The sequence below is a fragment of the Sinocyclocheilus rhinocerous genome, unplaced genomic scaffold (genome assembly GCF_001515625.1).
Source record: "Sinocyclocheilus rhinocerous isolate Xijiao unplaced genomic scaffold, SAMN03320098_v1.1 scaffold498, whole genome shotgun sequence".
Classification (NCBI taxonomy): domain Eukaryota; kingdom Metazoa; phylum Chordata; class Actinopteri; order Cypriniformes; family Cyprinidae; genus Sinocyclocheilus; species Sinocyclocheilus rhinocerous.
This window is the reverse complement of record NW_015633594.1, coordinates 55,754-78,202: the sequence shown is the minus strand read 5'-3', so window position 1 is coordinate 78,202 and position 22,449 is coordinate 55,754. Positions and strand designations below refer to the sequence as shown.

At 38.5% G+C, this 22,449-nt stretch overlaps 2 protein-coding genes across 6 annotated transcripts in view; one reads left to right on the top strand and one right to left on the bottom strand.

Moving 5' to 3' along the window:
* Positions 1 to 1,796: 1,796 nt before the first annotated feature.
* On the bottom strand, positions 1,797 to 5,334 carry m6pr (mannose-6-phosphate receptor (cation dependent)). Of its 3 annotated transcripts, none has more exons than XM_016558532.1 (7): positions 5,030 to 5,334; positions 4,087 to 4,273; positions 3,827 to 3,984; positions 3,405 to 3,511; positions 2,855 to 2,985; positions 2,177 to 2,303; positions 1,797 to 2,073 (listed from the first exon to the last, which is right to left on the bottom strand). In XM_016558532.1, exons 2-7 carry the CDS (start codon positions 4,236 to 4,238, stop codon positions 1,948 to 1,950), a joined length of 801 nt encoding a protein of 266 aa, XP_016414018.1. In that variant the 5' UTR covers positions 4,239 to 4,273; positions 5,030 to 5,334; the 3' UTR covers positions 1,797 to 1,947. The 3 variants fall into 3 exon arrangements, with proteins under 3 accessions (XP_016414018.1, XP_016414017.1, XP_016414019.1); XM_016558531.1 differs by having other exon boundaries at positions 4,087 to 4,256; XM_016558533.1 differs by having other exon boundaries at positions 3,450 to 3,511; positions 4,087 to 4,256.
* A 1,609-nt stretch (positions 5,335 to 6,943) lies between these two features.
* LOC107744673 (trichohyalin-like) overlaps positions 6,944 to 22,449 on the top strand; it is a 17,785-nt gene continuing 2,279 nt past the window's right edge. Inside the window, exons 1-14 of one of the 3 annotated variants that reach the window (XM_016558467.1) lie at positions 6,944 to 7,556; positions 8,549 to 11,751; positions 13,272 to 13,320; positions 13,838 to 13,878; positions 15,024 to 15,367; positions 16,588 to 16,748; positions 16,985 to 17,137; positions 17,237 to 17,366; positions 17,602 to 17,676; positions 17,795 to 17,884; positions 17,975 to 18,123; positions 18,253 to 18,396; positions 18,822 to 18,892; positions 18,985 to 19,089. In XM_016558467.1, coding sequence (XP_016413953.1) covers positions 8,721 to 11,751; positions 13,272 to 13,320; positions 13,838 to 13,878; positions 15,024 to 15,367; positions 16,588 to 16,748; positions 16,985 to 17,137; positions 17,237 to 17,366; positions 17,602 to 17,676; positions 17,795 to 17,884; positions 17,975 to 18,123; positions 18,253 to 18,396; positions 18,822 to 18,892; positions 18,985 to 19,089 — 4,543 coding nt within the window. In that variant the 5' untranslated portion in view covers positions 6,944 to 7,556; positions 8,549 to 8,720. The remainder of the gene's footprint in view (positions 7,557 to 8,548; positions 11,752 to 13,271; positions 13,321 to 13,837; positions 13,879 to 15,023; positions 15,368 to 16,587; positions 16,749 to 16,984; positions 17,138 to 17,236; positions 17,367 to 17,601; positions 17,677 to 17,794; positions 17,885 to 17,974; positions 18,124 to 18,252; positions 18,397 to 18,821; positions 18,893 to 18,984; positions 19,090 to 22,449) is intronic. The other 2 variants (XM_016558469.1, XM_016558468.1) reach the window with 2 other exon arrangements.

Genomic DNA, 22,449 nt, shown 5'->3' with positions numbered 1-22,449 from the left:
TTGGATGAAAGTAACTCAAAAGTAGTGTAATGCATTACAATTCAGAGAGAGTAATATTGTAATGTAACTAATTACTTTCAAAAGACAGTAACTAGTAATATATAATGTATTACATTTTGGAAGTAACTTGCCCAACACTGGTAATAAAATACTCATTTTCACCTAACATGGAATATACGCCACTAATATAAAATGTATAACCTGCAACTTTATGCTGATAATAGAGGCCATGAAGAAATTGAGAATGTGTAATTAACCAACTTGTGTGGAGACCTGTTTTGGTCAAAGAGTTTTAAATGCTCAAAGAACAGTTCAAAGTTCTAAAGCTTTAATGCAATCCAGAAGCCACCAGTTTTCTCTAAGACAGCAAAATGTAAACTCTGTGAAGAACTACACAAGTGCATACACACACCAGTAATCAAACACTTTATTCACACATCTCCTCAATAATTCCAAAGCAAACAAAATTAAAAAAAAATTTTCATACTAAAATTGTACAGAACAATAAAGCAGTAGCAAGAACAGTGAAGTCACCTCTTTGCACAGGCCTGTATCTCATGAAGTACAGTACATCAGAATCAAGCCAAATGCATCATACCTTTCTGCCATTAATAACTTTAGTTATTAAAGCAGAAGCTAAACCAGCATTTTCAATCTGATACTTTAGAAGTGCTTTTTAAGAAGCCTCTAACTGACTTTTATACACAGACCAAAAGCACCTTTTATGGCTTGGATTTATAACCATCAACTCTCTTCCGTGATTCTTTAAATAGTTGAAAGGCTATGATCTATATACCTCAAAAACAGGAGTGTTTAAGCTCATTCATGAGCTTGGCTCCTCAAGAACATGGTTATGTTTAGGGAAAATATATGACTCCACTAAAAAAAAAAAAAAGCTTCAGTGCATTCAAACACACAGTACACAGTACAAAAGCAGTGAAAGAAAAACATAATGGTGCTCTGTCATAGTCTGGAATTTGTCCTGTGGTTTCCAGTGAGGATTTACAGTAATTTTTACCGTATGAAATAGATCCCATGGTCAAAAAATTATAAACTTTTGCAATAACAAGTAACCAAAGTGAAAAGAAAACCAACCAAATGGAAACACATTTCCTTTCATGTTGTTTCACTTCAAATGTTTCATTAATTATTATCAAGAGTAATGTGCCACAAATGGGTCTCTCCCAGAACACCTTTTTATCTTATAGAAAGCATCATTTTTAAATGTATCTTATTAATAACCTTTATGATTTATCTTTAATAACATAATTCAGAAACATGGCATATAGGTTGTAACAGGCTGAAGAGGTACGCCTCATCAGATCCTTGTAACTTCTTTATACTAACACAACATTCCACAACAAATAGCTCATTTGTAATGTAAAGCAGAGCATATTTGTGAGTTCAATCAATCAATTTTAGTTAATTTATGGAAATTCTGAAATAAAAAAAAAATGTTTTTTTTAAAAAAACATTTAACTGATTACGTTGGTGGAGCATAAGCTTAAAAAATTCATTTCAGTTTCATCAAACATGGGTTCATACTGCAAGTAAAACTTAATTCTAATCAAATTAAGTACTTATAGCAAACTACATCTTTGTGGTGACCCTATTACACAGTCAAGCAGCGTTGATGTCTTTTACTTCCTATAAAGAGATAAAACAGGGGCAGTGTTGCATGTTGATCATGTTATCTTATTATAAATATCTAATTAGCAAATTTAATTTGAAAACTAGTTAGCAAACTTTTACATTTAACAAACACCAAATCAACATTTTAAAGGATAAATAAAGAATAAATGCTATTGGGAAGTTAAATAAAAAGAAAAAAGAAAAAAACAGCAGCACTTCTGAAATAGGAACATGCCTGCTGAACTGAACATCTCTCTTTGGGTTTCAAAACTGTAATAACTGCCCAGCCTCTTCTCATTGGTTGATGTGATTTGGTCACATGGGAAGTAAATGGTCATCCCTTTCCTCTTGCTCCTCCCCAAGAGGTTCAGTAGCCACGCCTCTGTATGTGGGTCGTTCTTCTCTGTTGCCACGGGAACGACAGACAAAATCGCATCCGTCCTGTTACGATAAAAAAAAAAAAATTATATTTGTTTCATAAAAGGGGATAAAAAGACCAAAGCAGAAGATGAACTGAGGCAAATATATATGTAATTATACTTACAGCAGATAAGTTGCCGATCTCTGACCAAAAGGTATAGTTGGGGAACTGTTCAACTCCCTTGGCTCCAACTACCAGTCGCTGATAGAGGAATCCACCAGTGAGATACACAGCCAGGCAGCAGAATACACTATGGACAGCAAACAGGAACATGATTACATATAAAATCTGAGCAAAAGACATTAATGTTTCTCCTTAATCGTCTCTAATGGTGTGATGACCCCTGTGAGAATTTTAAAACGGACATAACTCACATAGTTTCTGCCAATATCATGTTAATCTTGAGTAGCTACAGACTAGAGTAGAGCGCAGCTTTTGCATAACGATCATCTGCAAGCTGTGACATCGACATAAATAAAACAGGAACAAAAACTTTATTGACTTAAATTAACTATATGGCTAATGAATTAATGAACGAAGCATGTTGATGCTGCTCTTGCTCTCGCTCTGATTGATGTGCGCGCACTCTTCCGGGAGACGTGCCCATACAAGGAATCCCGCCATTTATGACGTTATATAGGACTTTCCTAAACTTGTACGAACCCTGAAGGAGTGTATTTGGCAAAGAAACATTTTTTGAGACTTATTTGGTCATTTTTAGTACGAGAATCCAACACTTCAACAGTGTAGATAAGTCAGAAAGCATGAAATAGCATTAGAACTCCCCTTTAAAGCACTCACATAATAAGGAATATGGAGCCGGCACTGACTTTAGATGGGATTACAGGACAGACCGCATTGGAGTCCAGCTCAAACAGGTAATAACAGTCCTGTTGCTTCTGATTGTCCTCCAAAACCACTGAAAATGCATTCTAACAAAACACATGCACACAAAATTAATAATTAATAAGAGCTAAGAAATAATAATGAGTTGAAATGATGATGTCATTCTGGTTATTGTCAGGGTAAAAGCTACTATGCTATCTTGAATACCTGAAATAATTTAGTCCAAGCATGATAAAGCACTAATGCTACTAACAGAATTTTGCATTATTTTCAGCAGATTTTCATCAACAGTATATCAAATAGATGTGGATCACGTGTTGACAGAAATACAACTAATACTTTTGTTATGAGGATCAATGATAACGCTAAACTTATTCTTTTTCAGATCTAAAAAAAATGATTTAAAAATACATAAAAAAATAGCAGATGCATTTTATTTAAATATTGTAGGGGTATAAAGTAAAAAATGCCAAGTGTCATTTCGAAAGCATTAAAAAGTTCATACCGTTGTGCTTGTGCTGCATGAAATCATAATCATGGCTCTTCTTGCCTCTTGTGAACAGTGGCTGTCGTATTTCTCTCCCCCTTCATAGAAGAGCAGAACCCAGTCACCTGCACCAAGAACAAAAGGAGAACTAAGGTCAAAAATGAGTTAACAAGGCTGCCTGTAACACCTGGAAAAAGTTGAACTTTGATTTGTGTTTTAATGCGGGTTGTATTAACAATGTTCTCTTGCAATGCATCCCTGCCAAAATTCAGTAGTCATTATTATAAATTAACGTTGATAACAATTAAAACTGAATTAACTGTTATTTTAATATTAATTCAAAGAGATATCGAAGAATGTAATGGTTTCAGAAAAGTCTACCTGTAGCAAAAAAGCAAATGATAAAACGTCACTTCTAAAGGTCAAGCAATGTAACATACTTCCTCTGATAGCTCGTGTGTTGGTGTAGTTCCCAATTCGGACCAGCTTTCCTCCTTTTTTGTCTTGCTGCACAAGACCTGCATCCTTTATTCCACCAGCATCTCCACACACCTGAAAAATATACGAAAAATCCTTCTCCTTTCCTTCCGTGGTGAAGCTGTTTAGAGTGAATATGAAGACCGTTATTAACATTAACAAGACCAGCACAACCTGCAAACTGAATGAAAGCTAGATTAACTGCAAAAAAAACCTGACTTACGTTTGATTGGTGAGAGGCTCCAGTAAATGGAGCGCATTTTGCTCAGACTTGCTCTGTGAAATCAGCTTGCAGTTGTCTGTGATGAATTCCGCTTGTACTCCAGCAAGTAGTACGTAAAGAGGAGTGATGATTATTCTCAGAGACAGCAACATGACTTTCAGCGGTGACACCTGATGGGAAAAGGGCACTACATTAAAAAAATGGTCAGTGAATTTATCCAATGATTGACTAATGCATGCATCCAAAATATGGGCAGTGTAACAGTAGCCTGACACAAGATATGCATATAATACACATTTCACTATGCACAGAGCATTTTATGATTAGTGAAGGGCACAAATTAGACAAACTGTGTCCTTTTTCCTGGTTAATTCCAATTACTTTTGGCATCTCATAATAAATCACATTTTATAACATTTTGTTTTGCTATTAGTTAGTATAGGGAGTTTTTGAATGGTGCATATCTTTAACACACATGTATATTTCACAAGTAAATCAAAGACTAATTCCCGAGTCGTGTGAAATATTTTTGGTCAAAACTGATAAAGATTTTAACTTAAAAAAATTTGCACTCTGAAACGCCAAAGTCATCAGTGGCTCTTCAATATAATCATATTTGTAAAGACTACAGACAAAATTGTTATGCAAACAGAATTTTATAAAACTCGCTGAAAATGCATCGGCATGTTTACAAATTGTTGGCAAAACTACAAAAGCCTGGTTGTAATGCAAAAAAAAAAAAAAACCGGTGTGATGTTCATTTTATATGACTGAACACACGACAAGACAACACAAAAGTTATACTGCATGGATCCAAGCTGAAGTAAGCAATGGGTAATGAAGAACTTTAGTTAGGAAACCAGATAAACATGCTGTTAGCATAAGCTGTCATCTTTAAAATGCATGAAATTAAAGAAATGCACAAAGTTGATCACAAACGCACCTTTCAGGATTCCTATGACCGTGTTTACTGTAGATAAATAAAAGTAAAGGTCTTAATTAGCTGTCTAGTTGTGTCCACCCAGCCTGGGGATCTTCTCTTTCCCAAACTGTCGCACTGATGTCTTTAAACAACACTTAACGACATAACGTCAAAATGTCCGCTGGTATCGACAATCACACATTGAATAAACCAACTTCTGACTATATTCGCGTTAAAACGTTTGCATTATTGAAAGGATTTAACGGTTTCTGTTCAAACGCGGAAGCGAAACTAAACAGGCGCCACATGTGACTGTGCAATGTGCATAAGGCGGAAGCTGAAGTGCTGCACGTGGACATGGGATATTGAGTTCTGCCTTTAGTTACAGTCTAGTGCTGTAGATCTAGTTCATCGCCAAACAAGACGTGTTTTTCCTGATTAGCCTCAGTCAATTGTCGTGTTCGACGTAGAGTTTATCGTGGAAGTAAAATGCACGACAAAACTGCAGGTTTAGTTGCTGATCAGCAGTTTCTCACTGAGCTGTCTGAACATTCATAGCTTGCTGACCACAGAGCATTTGAAAACCACCAATGCAATAATACATTTTCCCACAGTTTTATATATATATATATTACTGTATATATGTAAAGCATTAGATGCACAAAGAATGTTTTTGTCATGATAACTATTAGATATGTCTGGTCATTCATAGATAATTATAAAATCAAAAAGACCCCACCTGTTTCATTTTAGACGTTTTATCTATTTAAATTATTGTATGTTTAGCTATTGCTAGATATATGCAAAATTTCACAAATCAAGAGTTTACTCTTTTGTTTGACTAAATGATCAGCAGTTTCTTAAGTTTAAGCACCTATTTTCACTGACAAATTGTTGAAAAAGACAAAAGAAAAAACAGATTGTAAGAGTTTTAGGCCCTATTTTGTGCATATTTATTGGAAAATGACAACTGTTTTTCATTCTCAAGCAGAGTTTGGCGAGATTCTTTATATAGTTTAAGTTATGTGTTTTAATTCTGGTTGTCACATGACGTGACAATGTTAATTCTTATATCAGCTTTGTATTAATAACAAAATAATCTAGGTGCGCTAGTTTTTGTGAGATGTGTTTTGTTATTGCATATGTTTTATACAATGTTCTCTTGCAATGAGGTTTTGTGATAGACTACTAGTTAGCTAATTAACTAAGGCCATGATGCTAGCACTTCTTTTCTTCTTTTAGGATCTCAGGATATACTCTATCTTTGTAATTACGTTGGAAATATCTGATTAGTTTATTGCAGTCTTCCCAAATTAGTCCTTTCTGTCATACATTAGAACATGCTTGTAGATGATTGATCATTTCTCCTAACCTTTGTCCAGGACATTTCATTGATAGTGTCAGTTTTTTTTAGATTATTATGTTCTACTTGTTTGCGTTCAGATAACAGCACACTCTGGAGTTAAGTTTGTTCAGGTGGTTCATTATGAGGACAGGAAACTTGGCTATTTATAACAGCAGATACAATACAAAATGATCAATTAAACTCGAAAATAGAAAATGCTTCATATTTCGAAATATGCTTCCAATATTGCTTACTCATCACTTAAAAATGTTTTGATTTTAAATTAAAAGTTTATACCAAAATTGCACAAAACTACTTTGAAAGGCTTTGCACAAAAAGAGCAAGCAATATCTTAAAGGAGCAGATTTACATGTATTGTTCAAGGTGTTTTCCAATTTATCTTTGGTAATGTGCAAATGTGTCATCTGCGCTCCACTGTCTTTTACAGCTTTTTCTGAGAACTTTTGTGTTACGTAAGCTGCAGATGACATTACTGTGTATGGACACACTCATACTTGTTCGCCCCTCCCCCTTTGCTCTCACTCTTTCTCATGTCTTTACCTGAGAAAACAGTCACACCCAGCATCTTCAACCCCACCAATCACAGCACAGATGTGTTCACTTCCTGTTTCTGTGAGAGAGAAGCATGCAGTGCCAGTGAGAGTGAGGTGAGTGAAAGGCTGAATTACTGGAACAAGCTGTAGCGCAATCACTGTGGGTCTACTGAGTTTATGAGAAGTGAAGAAAAGCTGCGTGTGAGCTTGAACAGACGGTAACTTTTGGACTCCTCTTTAAGACAGTGCTGGAGGGGGAAAGTAAAAGGAAAACAGAAACAGAAGCGGGGAGGAAGATAAGTGTCAATCTGTTCAAACTTGTTTGGGAATTTGAGAAGGGCGGGAGGAGGAGGGGACGAGAGAGGGAAACAGAGAGAAAGAGAGAGAGGAACACTGTGAGAATCTTTTTACTTTGCTGAAAACTATTTTTGCTTACATTAACACATTAAGTAGGACAGAGGCAGGCTGGATAATTAAATCAGTGTTTTCAGTAGAGCATTTATCTCACTCAACTTTGGTTCTCTCAATGGGCAAACACTGATATGTGGAATGTCTGAGAGTTGTGCAATTCCTGCTAGCTTCACTTTGTCAATAAAGCAAAGAAAAACTTGGAGAGAGACAGAGAAGCGTTCCCCAAGACACTTCTCAGGTGAGTCCTCTGCATTATTCCCAAAACTTTTCATTCTTTCCTTTTTGATTTAACTTTAGTAAACAAAACAATTCTTGTAAACAAACATGTCCACGTCACAGGCAAATATTGCATCGTCATGCTTGAGAATATATTTCTGTTTAAGCTATTCACCGTAGTCGTTTTCTAATGAATTTGTTCATGTTAATTTGTTGTGCGTCATGATTCACTACATCTTGACATGAGTCAGCTATGTTGAAGACTTGCTTGCTCCTTAATAGTGCTCCCCTAGTGCTTTGGCTCTTCCTGGGCATGAATTACTTTAAATGCCTCTGAACACAAAACAAGAATAGCAGTGGTTGGTTGAACTGCATTCTTGAACTGAACTGAATTTTTGCTGAACTGACAAACAGGCTGTTTTGCATATGAACTGTGTGTATATATATATATATATATACTGTATATATATATATATTATAGTATGTTATAGTATGACAGTTCTGTCATTAATGTTAAGAGTAGTAGATAAATAAAAAAATAAAAGAAAAAAAATGGCAATGTGTATTATGCATATTAACAGTAAATTAGACTGATTTGAAGTGACATGTTTGACAAGAACAGGATATTTCTGTTGTTTCGCTGTAATTTATCTTGTGGAGTATAGTGCAAGAAACACCAAGGTCATGACTTCAATTGTTTGGGAATAAAAATCTGATCAAATGTATACTTTGAATCCATCCAAGTCACTTCAGATAAGCTACTGCCAAATTAATTAATGGTAAACATTTGACTCGACACATTAAGAGAGAGAGAGAGAGAGAGAGAGAGAGAGAGAGAAAGCCCATGTTAGTCGCAACTGTCTAAGCTGCCAAGACATATACCTGACATGTTTCAACAAGATACTCCACAGTTTTAAAGATTTCCCAGAATATGTTTGACAGTTTTCCTCTTTGGAATATGAATTTTATATGGTTGCTTGATTTATTGACTTGGAATTTTGACTTCCCTTATAGGTTCTCTATGTTGCCATGGAAACCAGTCGAATTAATTGGGCCATCCAATACACTGTGCAGATACAGTCCTCTTAAGGTGCACTAGACAGGTTGTCAATCAAGTGCAAACTGTTACCTTGAGGTAATTGGCGAAGGGGACCTAGGTGAAGAAGAGACTTGGAAACACCAAAAGATGGACAGAACAAGAGAAAAAGAAGTGGAACCAGACTCATGTGATGGGATTAGGGAGAGGGAGAGATTTCCTGCAACCAGAAGAAGAGATGGAGAGGTGGACTGGAAAGAAAGACAGAGGTGGAGAAATAGAGATCGACATGCAAACGGAAGCTCATCAGTGTCAGAGCAGGCTGAATATGGAGATCGAGACAATGAGAGGAGAAAAGGGGACACTTTTCCAAGGATGACAAAACCAACCAGAGTGAGAGACAGAAGGATACCAATTCCAGATTATGAAAGAGAACGTCACATGGGAAGACCGACGGACATACTGTATAAAAATGAAAGAGATAAGGAAAGGAAGAGATACAGAGACATGGACATGCAGGGTGAAAGAGAAATTGCAAGATACAGGGAGGAGTTGAGGAGAAATGAAATGAGAAGGCTTGTAAAGGAGGAGCCAGATAGACAGAGGGAACGAGAGAAGGAGTTTGACTCAGGAATGAGAGGAAGAAGGAGAGAAAGTTATCCAGGGGTCAATGACCTTTCAGGCATGAGGGAAAGAGAGACAGACAGAGACAGACATCAACAAAGAGACAGAGAGGGCAGATATTATCCTCGACTCATGGAAAGAGAGACAGAGAGCTTTTCAGATAGGGAAAGGAGAACCGATAGACAGAGAGAGGGAGAGAGATCTAGGAAAAGAGATACAAAAAGCGAAGGAGACAGTGATGGAGACAGGGGTAAGGAAAGGAAGAGAGAAGAAGATGCTAAACATAAACACAAACTCTACAAGAGTGAAGGAGACAGTGATGCAGAGCGAAGGATAGACAGAGTTAGAGCGAGAGACAGACGTAGAGAGAGAGAAGCTGAGAGATGGCGAGACATGGCAATGCCTAGAGAAAGAGATTACCGGGAGAAAGGTTATCATGATCCAAAAGGGGACAATGTGGAACGACTCAGAAAGACAGATAAACCAAGAGACAGAACAAGAGACTCCAAAGAGAAAAGAACAGACAGAGATGCTTACTTATACACAGCTGAAAGAGAAAGGTATAGAGATGGAGAAAGGATAAGAGAGAGGGATAGGTATTCTAAAAGAGAGACTGATGAGAGGGAGAGGCGGAGGAAAGAAAACAGAGAGACCGGGAGAAGTAAGGTGGAGAAGAGTGGACAAAGTAGTGGAGAGCTGATTTCAGGAACTGATATTGAGATTGAACAAAGGAGGGCAATGAGAGAGAACCTTGAGGACAGAGACAGAGAAAACACATATGAGACTGATAAAGAAAGATTGAAGGGAAGAACAGAGGAAGAGCAGGAAGTAAGGAGTACACTGAGAGAAGAAGAGAAGAGTGAAAGCTTTGCTGCTGAGGAAGCAGTTACAAAGAAACCTAAAAACAGGATAAGGAAAATGTGGCTGGAACCTCGTAGTGAGAGAAAAGAATCTTGTTTAAAAGAGGAGTACTCCGAGAGAGAGAGAGCAAGAGAGAGGTACATCCAAAGATACACAGAAAGCATGACAACTGGAAATGAAGAAGAGCTTGAGATAAGGAAAGCAAGCAAGAGCAAAAGTCTTGAGGACAAGTATAGAGAACTTGAGAGGGCCGGGGAGTTCTTGTTGGATGTGGGCAGAAAAAGGGTGGAGAAGAGGATGGAAGGGGACATGGCTTCTGATAAAGCCATGGAACCAGAGTGGCAGATGAACAGAGAGCATGTGGCTGACAACATGGAAGAGAATGTCAGAGATGAACAGAGAAGCAACAATAGATATGACTACTTGGAGAATGAGGAAGGAAGTGAGGGAGAGTCAGAAGCAGAGAAGAACAGAATGATGGCAGCAGATGATGGATTTGTAACGGTTTCCAGTGGAGGGGATGATGCAGAGGAAGAGGATTTTGAAGACTGCAAAGAATTCTGGGAAGGTAAAGTTCCCGAAACTGTCTCTGGACACTCAGGAACTATTCATGACAGAGAGATTGGGGCAGATGAAGAACTGGAAAACCAAACAGTGAATGAAAGGGCAGACTGTGTGGCTCCAAAAGGACCCCTAAGAGTCTTTTGTGTGATTGGTCAGACCCTTCCCAATTCACAAACAATAGAGAATTCAAGTATACATCCTACTGTTGAAGAGGCAGCCGATCAGCATCCAGGTCATAACATGGACAACCAAGGTGAAATAAGCACTGTAAATGTAAATGAAGCATTTGAAAGGGTTGAACACTGTGAACAGGACATTGAAAGAGTGATGGATGACCTCAGTCTTTCTCATAATGAAGACAAAGTGGAGGGTGCAGGAAGTAATGACCAGGCAACAGAGGGTGTAACATCACTGGAAGGTCAAATGATTCCTCCCAGTGAGCAAACAGAACAAGACAACCAACTTTTCCTACCAGAGCCTTTTGAAACTTCAGGGCCATGCAAGGATAATGGTCATGGGGCTACAGAGACTCGTTATGAAGACACAATAGAAAGAGGAGAAAAAGAACCTACCGGAGACACAGTGGAGCATTTTGGTTCAGATGACTCATGGAGCACATCAGAGGAACGAAAGCGATGCTCTACTGCCCCTTACCTTAGATGGGCCAAGAACGTGGTGAGAGAGATCTTGGGTCCAAAGTCGGCGGACGCAGAAAATACAAAAGGTAGTGTGACACACATAGATACGCAAACCAATACACAAACAGAGGGTGATAGAGAAATGGACAAATTAAGGAAAGAGGAAGAAATAATAGAGCGAGGAGAAGAACAACAGGGAGGGATGGAGAGAGAGTTGAATGAGAAACGTGACTGGCTGGATCCTAGTTCTAACCAGCACATGGTTTCCTCAGAAGGAGAGGCAGAGGGGATGGTAGAAGAAGTATCTAAGAAAAAAGATAGTATTGAGGAAGTTGTTCTAAGCTCTAGTAGTTTTCGAGATTTGGGGAATGAGGCTCGCATGAGGAGGCGAGGGTTCCGAAAGTTAGTGGAGAATACCAAAGAAGAGGAAGATGATGAAGAAGAGGGAGAAGGAGTTGGAAGGGACCGAAGGACAAGCATATTCAACAACTCAGGTGAGAGGAGGACTAATATAAGAAGGTTGAATCAGACATTCAGTGACCCCCTTGCTCCCCTAAGTTCCACTCACGTGAGAAGAGAACTAAATGTGTCTTGAGAGATCTATTGAACCTATCCTATCAAAGTTAATATACCAGTGGTGTAATGTCACGTAGAGAGTCTAAATGTGCTTACGGAATAATGTAACAGAATTCCATGAGTCATCTTCCCCTAAATAAGTGTCAATATGGGCGTTAAAATAGTTTATTTTCCTGTCATGTAAATGAGTATTCCTGGTATTTGAACAGTAATAAACAGTTAAAACTATTCACATATAGCCTTGTGGCAGTCATGATGGGACTGTGAGATCTTTATTTATAATCTCAGCCATGGAATAACATCAAAAATGTTTGTCATTATAATGTTATATAATATAACATTATAATTACGAAATAATATGCGATTACTCGCTCTACCTCAGAAGTAACTTTCTTTACCACACCAAGGCCCTTCAGGCTAATGGCAGGGCCTTATAAACTGTATAGTATATTAGGGACAGACAAGGTATGTCATTATATCCAGGGTATGCAGGGCTGTATTACATGTTTTTGAATAGCACATGGATGAAAAGTTCTACCTTACATTTTTTTCTTATTGAATATGCTTTATGTTCAAGTGGATTATGTTCAAGTGCACCGTAGACACTTTAAAGAATGAAGAGAGCATGAAACATCCCAGCAATTTTTATCATTTTGCTTCACAGTTTTCATTCATATTGACTGGGTATGACATAATTAGTCAATGATGGATTTAACGACAAGAGATACACATACATGATATCATGAACAGTATTAAAATTATGTTTATTTACCCTTCTACAGTAATATATGACAGTAAATATTTCTATCAAAAAGTTTTTTTTTTTTTTAAGAGACACATTCTCAGGACTTTAAAGAAATCTGAAACCACACAAGCAGTAGACTTTAGGTTCTCATACCACAGTAGTAACTAATAATGTATTCCCCCAGCTTTTTGGTAGTCTCATTTTAATAGCCTGGAAGCTCCAGAGGGCTCATGAGGATTCTTGTGGGGGTTGGAGTCATGACCGCTGAAGACTCCTTAAACAGCATCATTTCTTGGAAGAGACAGAATTTTGAGCTGCCAGATTTCCTTTGTTTCACAGATTACACCATTCTTAGTCATTCATAACAAGTCATCCCCCAGCACATTTTCCTGTTGTTTTTTTCTTCATACTTTTCATTGCATTAGGGTTATTATTATTTATTGCCACATTTTCTTGAGAGCTACTGAACTGCTCCACTCCCAGAGATCTTACGGTTTAGTCTATCTTCTTATTTATCCACTGGAAAGCTTGAGGCACTTCTCTTGTGTACAGCTTGTGTATGGCTATGTAGAATCATTCCTATCTGGTTTGCTTGAGATGATGTGCTACTTATTTTGGTTAAAGGAAGCTTAAGGTGTAAAAAAAAAAAAAAATTGTGATGTGTGCTGATTTTGCTGTATTTTGTTTGTATAGATGATAAAGAGGATGAATTATGTTTTACCTGGAGTGAAATGGATCTAAGGTAGGAGAACCCGACTTTACAGCATGTATACTGCATGTCCTTTATGAATATTAACCATTGTTTTACTACCGATCAAACCAAAAACCACGGTAACCACAAATTAACCATGGTTCTGCTACACAGAATTAACTGTGGCTGATTATGAATAGTGAATTTCTACAATGGTGTCTGTAACTGAAAACTACTGTGTTTGCTTGATACTGCAAGCACACTGCAAGGTTCAAAGTGACTGACATATTAGCTAAATTTATGCTCTATAATCTTATATCTGGATTAGGACTAATCTAATATGATTCAGTTGATAGTTCAATTAGTTTTGAAGGTATAACTCCGATTAGGAGGTATAATGTCTCAAAGAACAAAAAATGGAAATGATAGCATGACAATAGCAAGCCTCTCCTTTTTGGTTTGGCTTGGTAATGTAACTTTATAAGCATTCAATCACCACTGACAGCCTTACAAATGACCATTATATCACAGATGTCATTTGCTCTCTCTCTCTCCTTCTTACTTTTAGGAAACTTGGGAGGACAAAAAAGAGGAATTCTAAATTCTTTAGTAAGTCTCTGTATTGTCTTTATCTGGAACACATTGCTGATATTTACATGGACATGTACATGGCTATAACAGACTACAAATAAAAAGTTCTGTTTTAAAATGTTTAAAATGCATGAAAACATTACTAAGACACATAAAATTCCCAGTCATGCAAATCCCAATTTCACACACACCCTTCTGTACACATGGTAGTGTACACAATATGATTGTAACTGCCTGTAAAATCTATGAAATACATGGTTCTTAATACATGGGTGGTTACAGTGGTTACAGTCCAGATGTGAGCAGGGAAAGTTTTGTCATTCCTGACTATGCTGCTTATAGTCCTTCAGGCAAGGAACAGGTTTGTGCTTGCACATCACTCGGAACTGCAGATAAACAACTGTAAATGCTCACTTAGTATTAAAAATGCTTTTGTGGATGTTCATGCTTGTACATCTGTTTTTTTGCCCTGTTGATTCACTGACCTGCTGTACTTGTTCGCTTCCTTTGTCTTTCTGACTTGATCTCTGTCTGACCTCTTGTAATTTTCTCTAATTTAATGATTTTCAACTGGTGGATAGACTGGTTTAGCCCTTTTTCTGCTCTTTTTGCTGTATCTAACTAGATATGATTTTATGGTTAGTTTAATTTTATTATTAACTAGGTATGATTTTATGGTTCGTTTAATGTTATTTTAAAGTCATGCATAGTTCGATAAAACAAATTCTTTTTTTTTTAATTGACTTAGTACATTTTTAAAGGGAAGAGACTATACACTATTTGTTGATTTTTATGCAAGTTCAGCTTTTCTGACAACTTTTTTTTTTTGTAAAATCTAGCCAAATTATCCAGATGCCAGCATAGACAATTTGCATTTATCCTCAAAAACCATGAAAAAAAAAAACGGCTTCTTTAAATACGGGATCACTTTCAGTGAGGGTAAACATGGTTGGTTTCTGCCAACCTCAATGTGTTTTGTGCAAATTATTGGTTGCGTAGTTAATGCTAATATGAATTAATGCAATTGCTTGATTTCAAGGACATTTGTTTACTTTTGTGTGACAAAAAATTTGGTTCCTCTTATCCATAGTCAAATCTGGGTCCAACTGAGAAGCACAGCTCTAGAACCATATCGATGATCTCTCTTTCTCTTTCTCTTGCAGACTCTCAGTTGTATCAGGAATACAGTGAGGTGGTCCAGAACAGAGAGATCCTGCTGTCTCATTCTGATTCTCTATCAATAAGTGCATCTTCCTCTCCAAATCATTCCCCTAAGCTATCAAGCAGACCTCTCCCGCCTCTCCCTCAGGTCCTCCTACACCCCCACACTCTGTCCAAAACCAACCCCTTTAAAAGTCTTAATGTGCCTCAGCAATCTATAAACAGACCCCCGTCCCCTCGCCTGTCCATCTCTGCTTCCTCAACCACACTGTGGCAGGATCTCCCCGGAGTGAGGAAAAGCCCAGATTTGGAGGAACTTACTGAGGATGAGAGGCGTCTGCAGGAGGTAGAATTATTATTCAGTGTCCCCAACTATACATTGCATACAACACATACCGCTTTTCTACTGGGGCTGGTGCCAGAGCTGGAGCTGATGCTCGGCTGAGAGTGGCACTCGTTCAGAACCGGCTCGCGTTTTCACTGGCAGGGAGCAGAACCCTCTACGTCACCAACATGTGACCAGAATTGCTTGTTATCTCTTGCAGAAGGAGAGCGTTGATCTGTTCTGATGACCACTGCTGAACTGACATGTTTAATTGTTGCTGTTTATGTTGTTAATTTATTTGAACTCCATTGGCTTTTAAAAATGGCGTCTTTCAAACTGTAGTCTGTAGTGGAAGCTCCGCCTACTGACGTTATAACTTCCCTTGTTCGAGACCAGCCAGGTTTCGGGGCTGGTTCGGAACCGGGATCTGGGCACCAGCCCAGGACTTTTTTGAGTGGAAAACCGCAGCCTGGTTCCCATTTGGGCTCTGGCTCCGGGCACCAGCCCCGGTGGAAAAGCAGTAACAGTGAATGTCATTGTACTAAATAATAACATTTCAAACCAAGTGCCATTTATTTTAAATAAAACAGCTCAAGCTCACTTTTCAACAAAACAATTCACAATGATAAAACAACGAGGGGATAAATCTTAAGGGGAACTAACATCTCATACATCCACTAAAAAAGATCTTGGAGGTTGGAAGTAATTGTACATTACTTTTAAGTATGTTTATGAATGACATGTAAAGATACATTGTGAGGTATAAAACCACAATTGTGAAATATATAGGCAATTGTGAGAAAAGTCACCATAAAGTCACAGTTAAAATAAACAAATTCATTAATGCAAGATTTAAAGCCAGATTTTGAGATAAAAAAGTCATTTGGAAGATATAATGTAACAATGTGAGATATAAAACTACAACTGAGAGAAATATAAAGTCTCAGTTGTGGGTCACAAGGTCTCCACTGCAAGATTTTAAGTCTCATTTTGAGATATAAAGGAACACTGCAACATAAAGTTGCAATTTAAATTGTAATTGTAAAAAAAGAAATTAAACATTTTGATATATAATGTCACAATTAACTTGATTTTTTAACTCTGAGACAGAAACAGGTTTTGATGGGACATTGCGGTCCTAATAGGTATGAATTGTCTTGCAATAAACAAATGTTGTGCTTCAAAAGATATTTGTTTTTAGTAGTAAGGACAGCATCATGAAGAGTCTCTGTCTTTTTCAGGTGAGGTTTGAGGTCGTGACCTCTGAGGCATCATACTGCCGCAGTTTGGACATCGTAGTGGAGAACTTTGTCATGTCCAAACAGCTCAACGTTATCCTGTCTTCACAAGACAAAAACTGGCTGTTCTCCAGGCTAAATGATGTTAGAGCCATCAGTCACAGGTTAGAATCATATCATTAAACAAACAGAATTACTGAAGAAAAATACAGTTTAGTTTTGATAAAGATATGTGTGCTGCTGACGCCATAAGAAATAACTTTAAGACTCCGTAAATATGTATGAATTCTTCACGTCTAATCGTGTTCTGGTTTAGCTCTGACAACATCCTGGAGTCATTGCTAAAATGACTTCTCTGAAATCTGAATTATGTCAATAATATATGCTTCTTTTAATTCAGTTTTCTGTCTCAGCTGGAAGAAGCAGTGGAGAACGACATAATGCGCTTTACTGTCTGTGACACCATTATCAAACACTGTCCACGATTCAAAAATGTGTATGTGCCATACCTTACCAACCAATCATATCAGGACAAGACGTATCAAAGATTAATGTGAGTATTTGTTTGCACTCATCTGAAGTGGAAAAGTGCTTTTCCTATTTTATTTTTTGTCCATACGTTTTCTTTGTTTCATTCCACCATCTCTCGTAGGGAGGAGAGTCATGAATTCCGTAGAGTTGTGGAAAAGTTAGAGCGTAACCCGGTTTGTCAACGACTGCCTCTACGGTCTTTCCTCATTCTGCCATTTCAAAGAATCACACGCCTCAAATTGCTTGTGCAGGTACTGTCTTCCTCGGTCCTGTTCAGTCTACATTTTCTAACTTTCCTCGGAAATTCCTAGGAGCTCTTTCCCTTGACTTTGACCTCTGAAATGTGTGCCCTGCCTTCTTCATCTATGTTGGAATGTTGGCCAATAGTATATTGATATTACATTATATTATATGTCATCCATCTCCTGTCACAAATATGGCATGCTGTATTTTGAATGCTCTCTGTTCTCTTGTCTTTGTTGGTAGAATATTGTAAAGAGAACTGCTCCAAAAACCAAGGATGAAGCACAGGCCATTAAGGCCATGAAACTACTTGAGAAGGTGAGACATCTGTTTATGTATTTGGAACAATGTAGTTATGTCATCCACATCTCTGCATTGGAATTTCTTATCAGTTTTCTCTCTCACCACTGTCCAATGTTTCCTTGCTTCTTAACAGATGATCCAGGACAGTAATGAAAGTATCTCTCAAATGAAGAACATTGAGTCACTTGTGACCCTCAATGCCAAAGTTGACTTTGAGTGCAGGGTGAGCATGACATATGTTTGGGAACCTAATTTGTACTGTATGCCATCTAAATAATCAAAATGTATAATGACTTATTTTGTGTCTCTTAAGACTCTTCCATTGATCAGTCAGTCCCGCAGACTGGTACGAGAGGGACCTGTGACTGAACTGAGAGACTTTTCCCTAAAAGACAGGGAAGAAGAGAGAAATGTTTATATGCACCTTTTCAATGACTATCTCCTGGTTTCTTTGCGGAAAGAGTATGTTTGGCGCTCTTTACATCCATACTTCAATTGTCATTGTTATTCTTTGATAAATACAATCAGGCTTTATTTTAATGTAAATGTTATGTTTTATGGTGCGATTAAAGCTTAACTTCCTGATTGCAGAGGGGGTAGGTTTACAGTTATCGACCATGCACCTGTGTCAGAGCTGCGGGTTGAGAACTGCAAGTTCAAACTGCATTCCTTACAAAAAAGCCTGTTCCATCTACACATGCCGCAAAAAGCCCTGCTCTTGCGGACAGATACACAGTAAGTATGTCATTGTGTATGTTTATTTATGAGTCAGAAGCTGTTGCAATCTTGTAAACATGCAATGGCTGCCATGTGCGCATGTCCGCACCCCTGTTGGGCAGGGGTGTCCAGTCTTGCTCATGGAGGGCCATCTTCCAACAGAGTTTAACTCTAGTCTTTATTAAACACACTTGGACTAGCTTTTGAGTATTACTAGAAACATCCAGGCAGGTGTGTTGGAGCTAAACTCTGCAGGACATTGGCTCTCCAGGAGCCGGATTGGACACACCTGCTGTAGTGTTTCCCCATTTGCAAACTTTTTCACTTGGAAAACCATATTGGACAGCATAAATTCATTTCAGCCAGTCAGTCTTGTGTTTTGCAATCTGGTTGTGCAGAATATTGTAATCTGTACCCATCTCTCATTTTGCATCATCTCTCAGAGCCAATAAACTGCGCTGGATATCAGCACTCTCTCGACCTTATCCTGAGATTGACTTCAGTGCAGTTCAGGGTATGTGCACTTCCTGCTTTAAAAGAAATTGTAGAGTCAAAGTAAATATTCTAATGCTTATAATTTAAAATGTTCTCTTTTTCCATTTGCAGACTTTTCACAAATGCAGTGCATCAGAGCCTTTGTTGCCCAGCAACCAGATGAGCTAAGTTTAGAGAAAGCTGATGTTCTATTAGTTCACCAGCAGAGTAGGGATGGTGAGTTAAGTCTAATCACATGAACACAAGGAAAGATTCCTAGTCATGAATAGAATTTATTTATTTCTATTGCTATACCTGAGGCCACTTCAGTTTGGTTTCTGCAACAGAAAACTGCCACATGCACATTGTCACTATTGAACTACTTTTTAAATCACCGTACGGTTAAAGAAGTTAAGTTAAGAACAGTGCTAAGAACTCTGCCATTGCTTACAGGAAAGCCAAGGTTTGTTCAAGTGTTAGGAATCACCCTTGCCCAGGGGTGCCCAATCCTGTTTCTGGAGATCTACCTACCTGCAGAGTTTAGATCCAACTTTGAAGTGCTCCTGAAGATCTTAATGAGCTGGTTCAGTTGTGTTTGATCAGGGTTTGAGATGAATGTTGCAGGAAGGTAGATCTCCAGGAACATCTGCCCTAACCAAAAAACAAACAAAAACAAAACAAAAAACACCCTGACCAATATAAACAAGTATTCACCTTATAAAGTAGAGCCTATGTTGGCCTTTTTGTATAGTATTTATTGTTTGTCTAGTTTAGGAACTTGCATAACTGTACCAAGCCCACATTCACTTAGAGATCTTAGGCATATGTGGTAAACTAGAAATATAACCAAGAAGTTCTGTTCTGTTAATGCCCAGCTTATAAGACTCATCTCCATTGTTAATGCAACATACAATGAAAGAGTTCTTGGAGAATTTGTGCAGGTTGATCAAGTTGGTGTTGTGCAGTGTAAAGAGAAGGGAGATAGGACGATTCTTTGGGGTTTCTAAACCACAATCTCTAACACATATTCCAGGAATGGCAACCTATTGGTAGACTATGATTCAAGAACCTCCTACAAATTCCAAGGTTTTTTAAAGTTGAAGTGAGTTCTGTGTTGCATGTACTGTAGATCATGAGTCATGACATCATCCATACCTGTGTAAATGGTAAGGAAACTCCAGTTGGTCCAGTCGGATCAGCGGGGACTTCTGCAGTCCACAAATTTAGAGAAACTTTTTTTTGGCTTAGTTATACTTAGAACATCTACTAAAGACTTCAAGATTGCAGTACAGTGAATGGTTTTAGAATGCTTGAGATGCTTCCATTAGTCCCCACAACATTGGCAAAGGTTCATTGCTTCTTACCTCACCTGATCGGCAAAAACAGACTATGGAAGAAGAGTAATGGTGAGAAGATTTGAGACCTGGTAGATGAGTTCTTTTTAAGGGTGAAGAGGTAGATAAAGGTGAAGAAAGAGTGACGTATCAGAAAGTGTCCCAGTCCACCACACAGGAGCTGGTGTTTTTGTGGCATTGTTGTTTTGTACCTGTGTTTGAGAGACAAATTTCTGTCCATTAGTCTTGTCTGTGTTTCCCTGCTCCACCAGTTGAATTGAATGTCTTTTCCACAGCAGATTATTGCACACAAAGTCTGTGTAAAGGAAATTCAGAGAATTGCTTCTAAACACATTAAAAAAGTTAGAAATGTATTGCTGAAAACACGTTACAAAGACTGTGAACGATGTAGTTCTGAATTGTGGAGTTAGACCGTTAAAAAAAAGTTTTCACCATTTTTGCGTTCAGGATTTTTTTGGAGGGCCTGAAATCATGTCTCGATGATGCACTGGAGCCACTGAGCATGGCCTCTCCCCTAACACTATAAGAGGTGTGTTCGGCCAAAGACTATAGAATACCCAAGACATGTCACTCGTATAGTTTTGAATGGGGAAAAATGCAACACTCAATATGGCCGCTCAATCGCAGAAAGCCCCGCCTTCTGAATGAAAGAGCCAATCGCTAATCGGTAAAGTCAGCGCGTCACTGCAGCTGCCGTTAGAAGTCCGGGTTGCTATAGAAACAGTCAGCATTCTGAGACACGCGCTTAGGACTGCGCAGGCTGGTCTAGCCTGAAAAATAAGCTTTTTATAATGCTATTTGAGCAAAAGAAACAACATTTATGACACAGTTGTTGTCAGATTTCTTTGGTGATTTCAAATATGAAATTTAATCGTAAGCTTAGTGAACAGTTTTGGAGAATTTGATGTTTCCCCATACAAAGAGATAGGAGCTGCACTTGCATGCCCAAGAGGCGTTTCAAAGATGGCCGCCGAGTGACATGACTTGTCTTAAAGAGACTTTGGTTCGGCTTGAAGCAGCGCTGGGCAGACCTATCGGTGTATGACATCAAAGTACTGCAAGAGCGATAAGAGACCAGACGCTTCTTGTGCTTTCAAATCACTCTTGCGGTACTTTGATGTCATACACTGATCGTTCTGCGCAGCGCAGCTTCAAGTCGAATACGCCTAATAACTAGAGCGCATTAGTGGTGTGTTTGATCAGGGTTGGAGCTAAACTCTGCAAGGCATTGACCCTCCAGGGCAAGATTTGAGGAACCTTGCTTTAAGTCATCTAAGGGGGTGTTTATACGTCACCTTTTTCAACTAAAAATGGAAAACTTTTGGCCATTCATTTACATGACAACATTGTTTTGTGTGCCTGAAAATGCAAACTTACATTACGTGTTCAGTCTACAGGAATGTGTATGCATACAGGCGCGTAGTGTTTCTTGATAAAGTGGCATCATCAACTACTGGCCTGGCATGCATAATACAGCGTTTTTAGTTGTGTTTGCAGATTCGTGTAAATGGGCAATTGTTTTGACAACGTTCATGCCCATATGTGAAACTTTTCAAAAGTGCAAGGGAAAAACTTTTCCGTTTTTCATACAGTCATTGCTGTGTAAACGTACCCCAAGTCAGTGTTTAACATCCATGGTCCTTGGTAACCCCAGAAGTACATAATTTCAGGTCTTGGAGTGTCTACTAGTGCACTAAAGAGTTGGATCAAGCATGTTTGATTAGGGAGACTTATAAAATGTTCAGTGTTGGGGGTTTTCCAGGTCCAGGGTTGGGAACCCTGTTCTAGGTCTGTAGAACAGGGGTGTCCAAACCTGCTCCTGGAGGGCCACCTTCTTGTTCCAACACACTTCACTGGAAGTTTCTTGTGATCCTGAAGACCTAGATTAGCTAGTTTTGGTGTGCTTAATTAGGGCTGGAGCTAAACTCTGCTGGAAGGTGGCCCTCCAGGAGCAGGATTGGACACTACCGTTGTAGAATGTATGGGAAAAGTCAGAAGCAGTTGGATTTGGCTCTGAATCAAGACGCTTTGTCACTTGCCCTAGAGCAGGGGTGCCCAACCCTGCTCCTGGCGATCGACTGTCCTGCAAAGTTTAGCTCCAACTCTAATCAAAGACACCTGCCTTTAATTTTTAAGTGATCCTGAAGACCCTAATTAGTTGCTTCAGGTGTGTTTGATTAGGGCTGGAGCTGAACTTTGCAGGACAGTCGATCGCCAGGAGCAGGGTTGGGCACCCATGCCC

Excerpts from the sequence above, each read along its gene's own strand:
- m6pr (XM_016558532.1), bottom strand. The coding sequence starts at position 4,238 with ATGTTGCTGTCTCTGAGAATAATCATCACTCCTCTTTACGTACTACTT. Across the intron at positions 3,512-3,826 it reads CACACGAGCTATCAGAGGAA|GTGACTGGGTTCTGCTCTTC; the intron begins GTATGTTACATT and ends TTCTTGGTGCAG. Across the intron at positions 2,304-2,854 it reads GGCTCCATATTCCTTATTAT|TGTATTCTGCTGCCTGGCTG; the intron begins GTGAGTGCTTTA and ends TGCTGTCCATAG.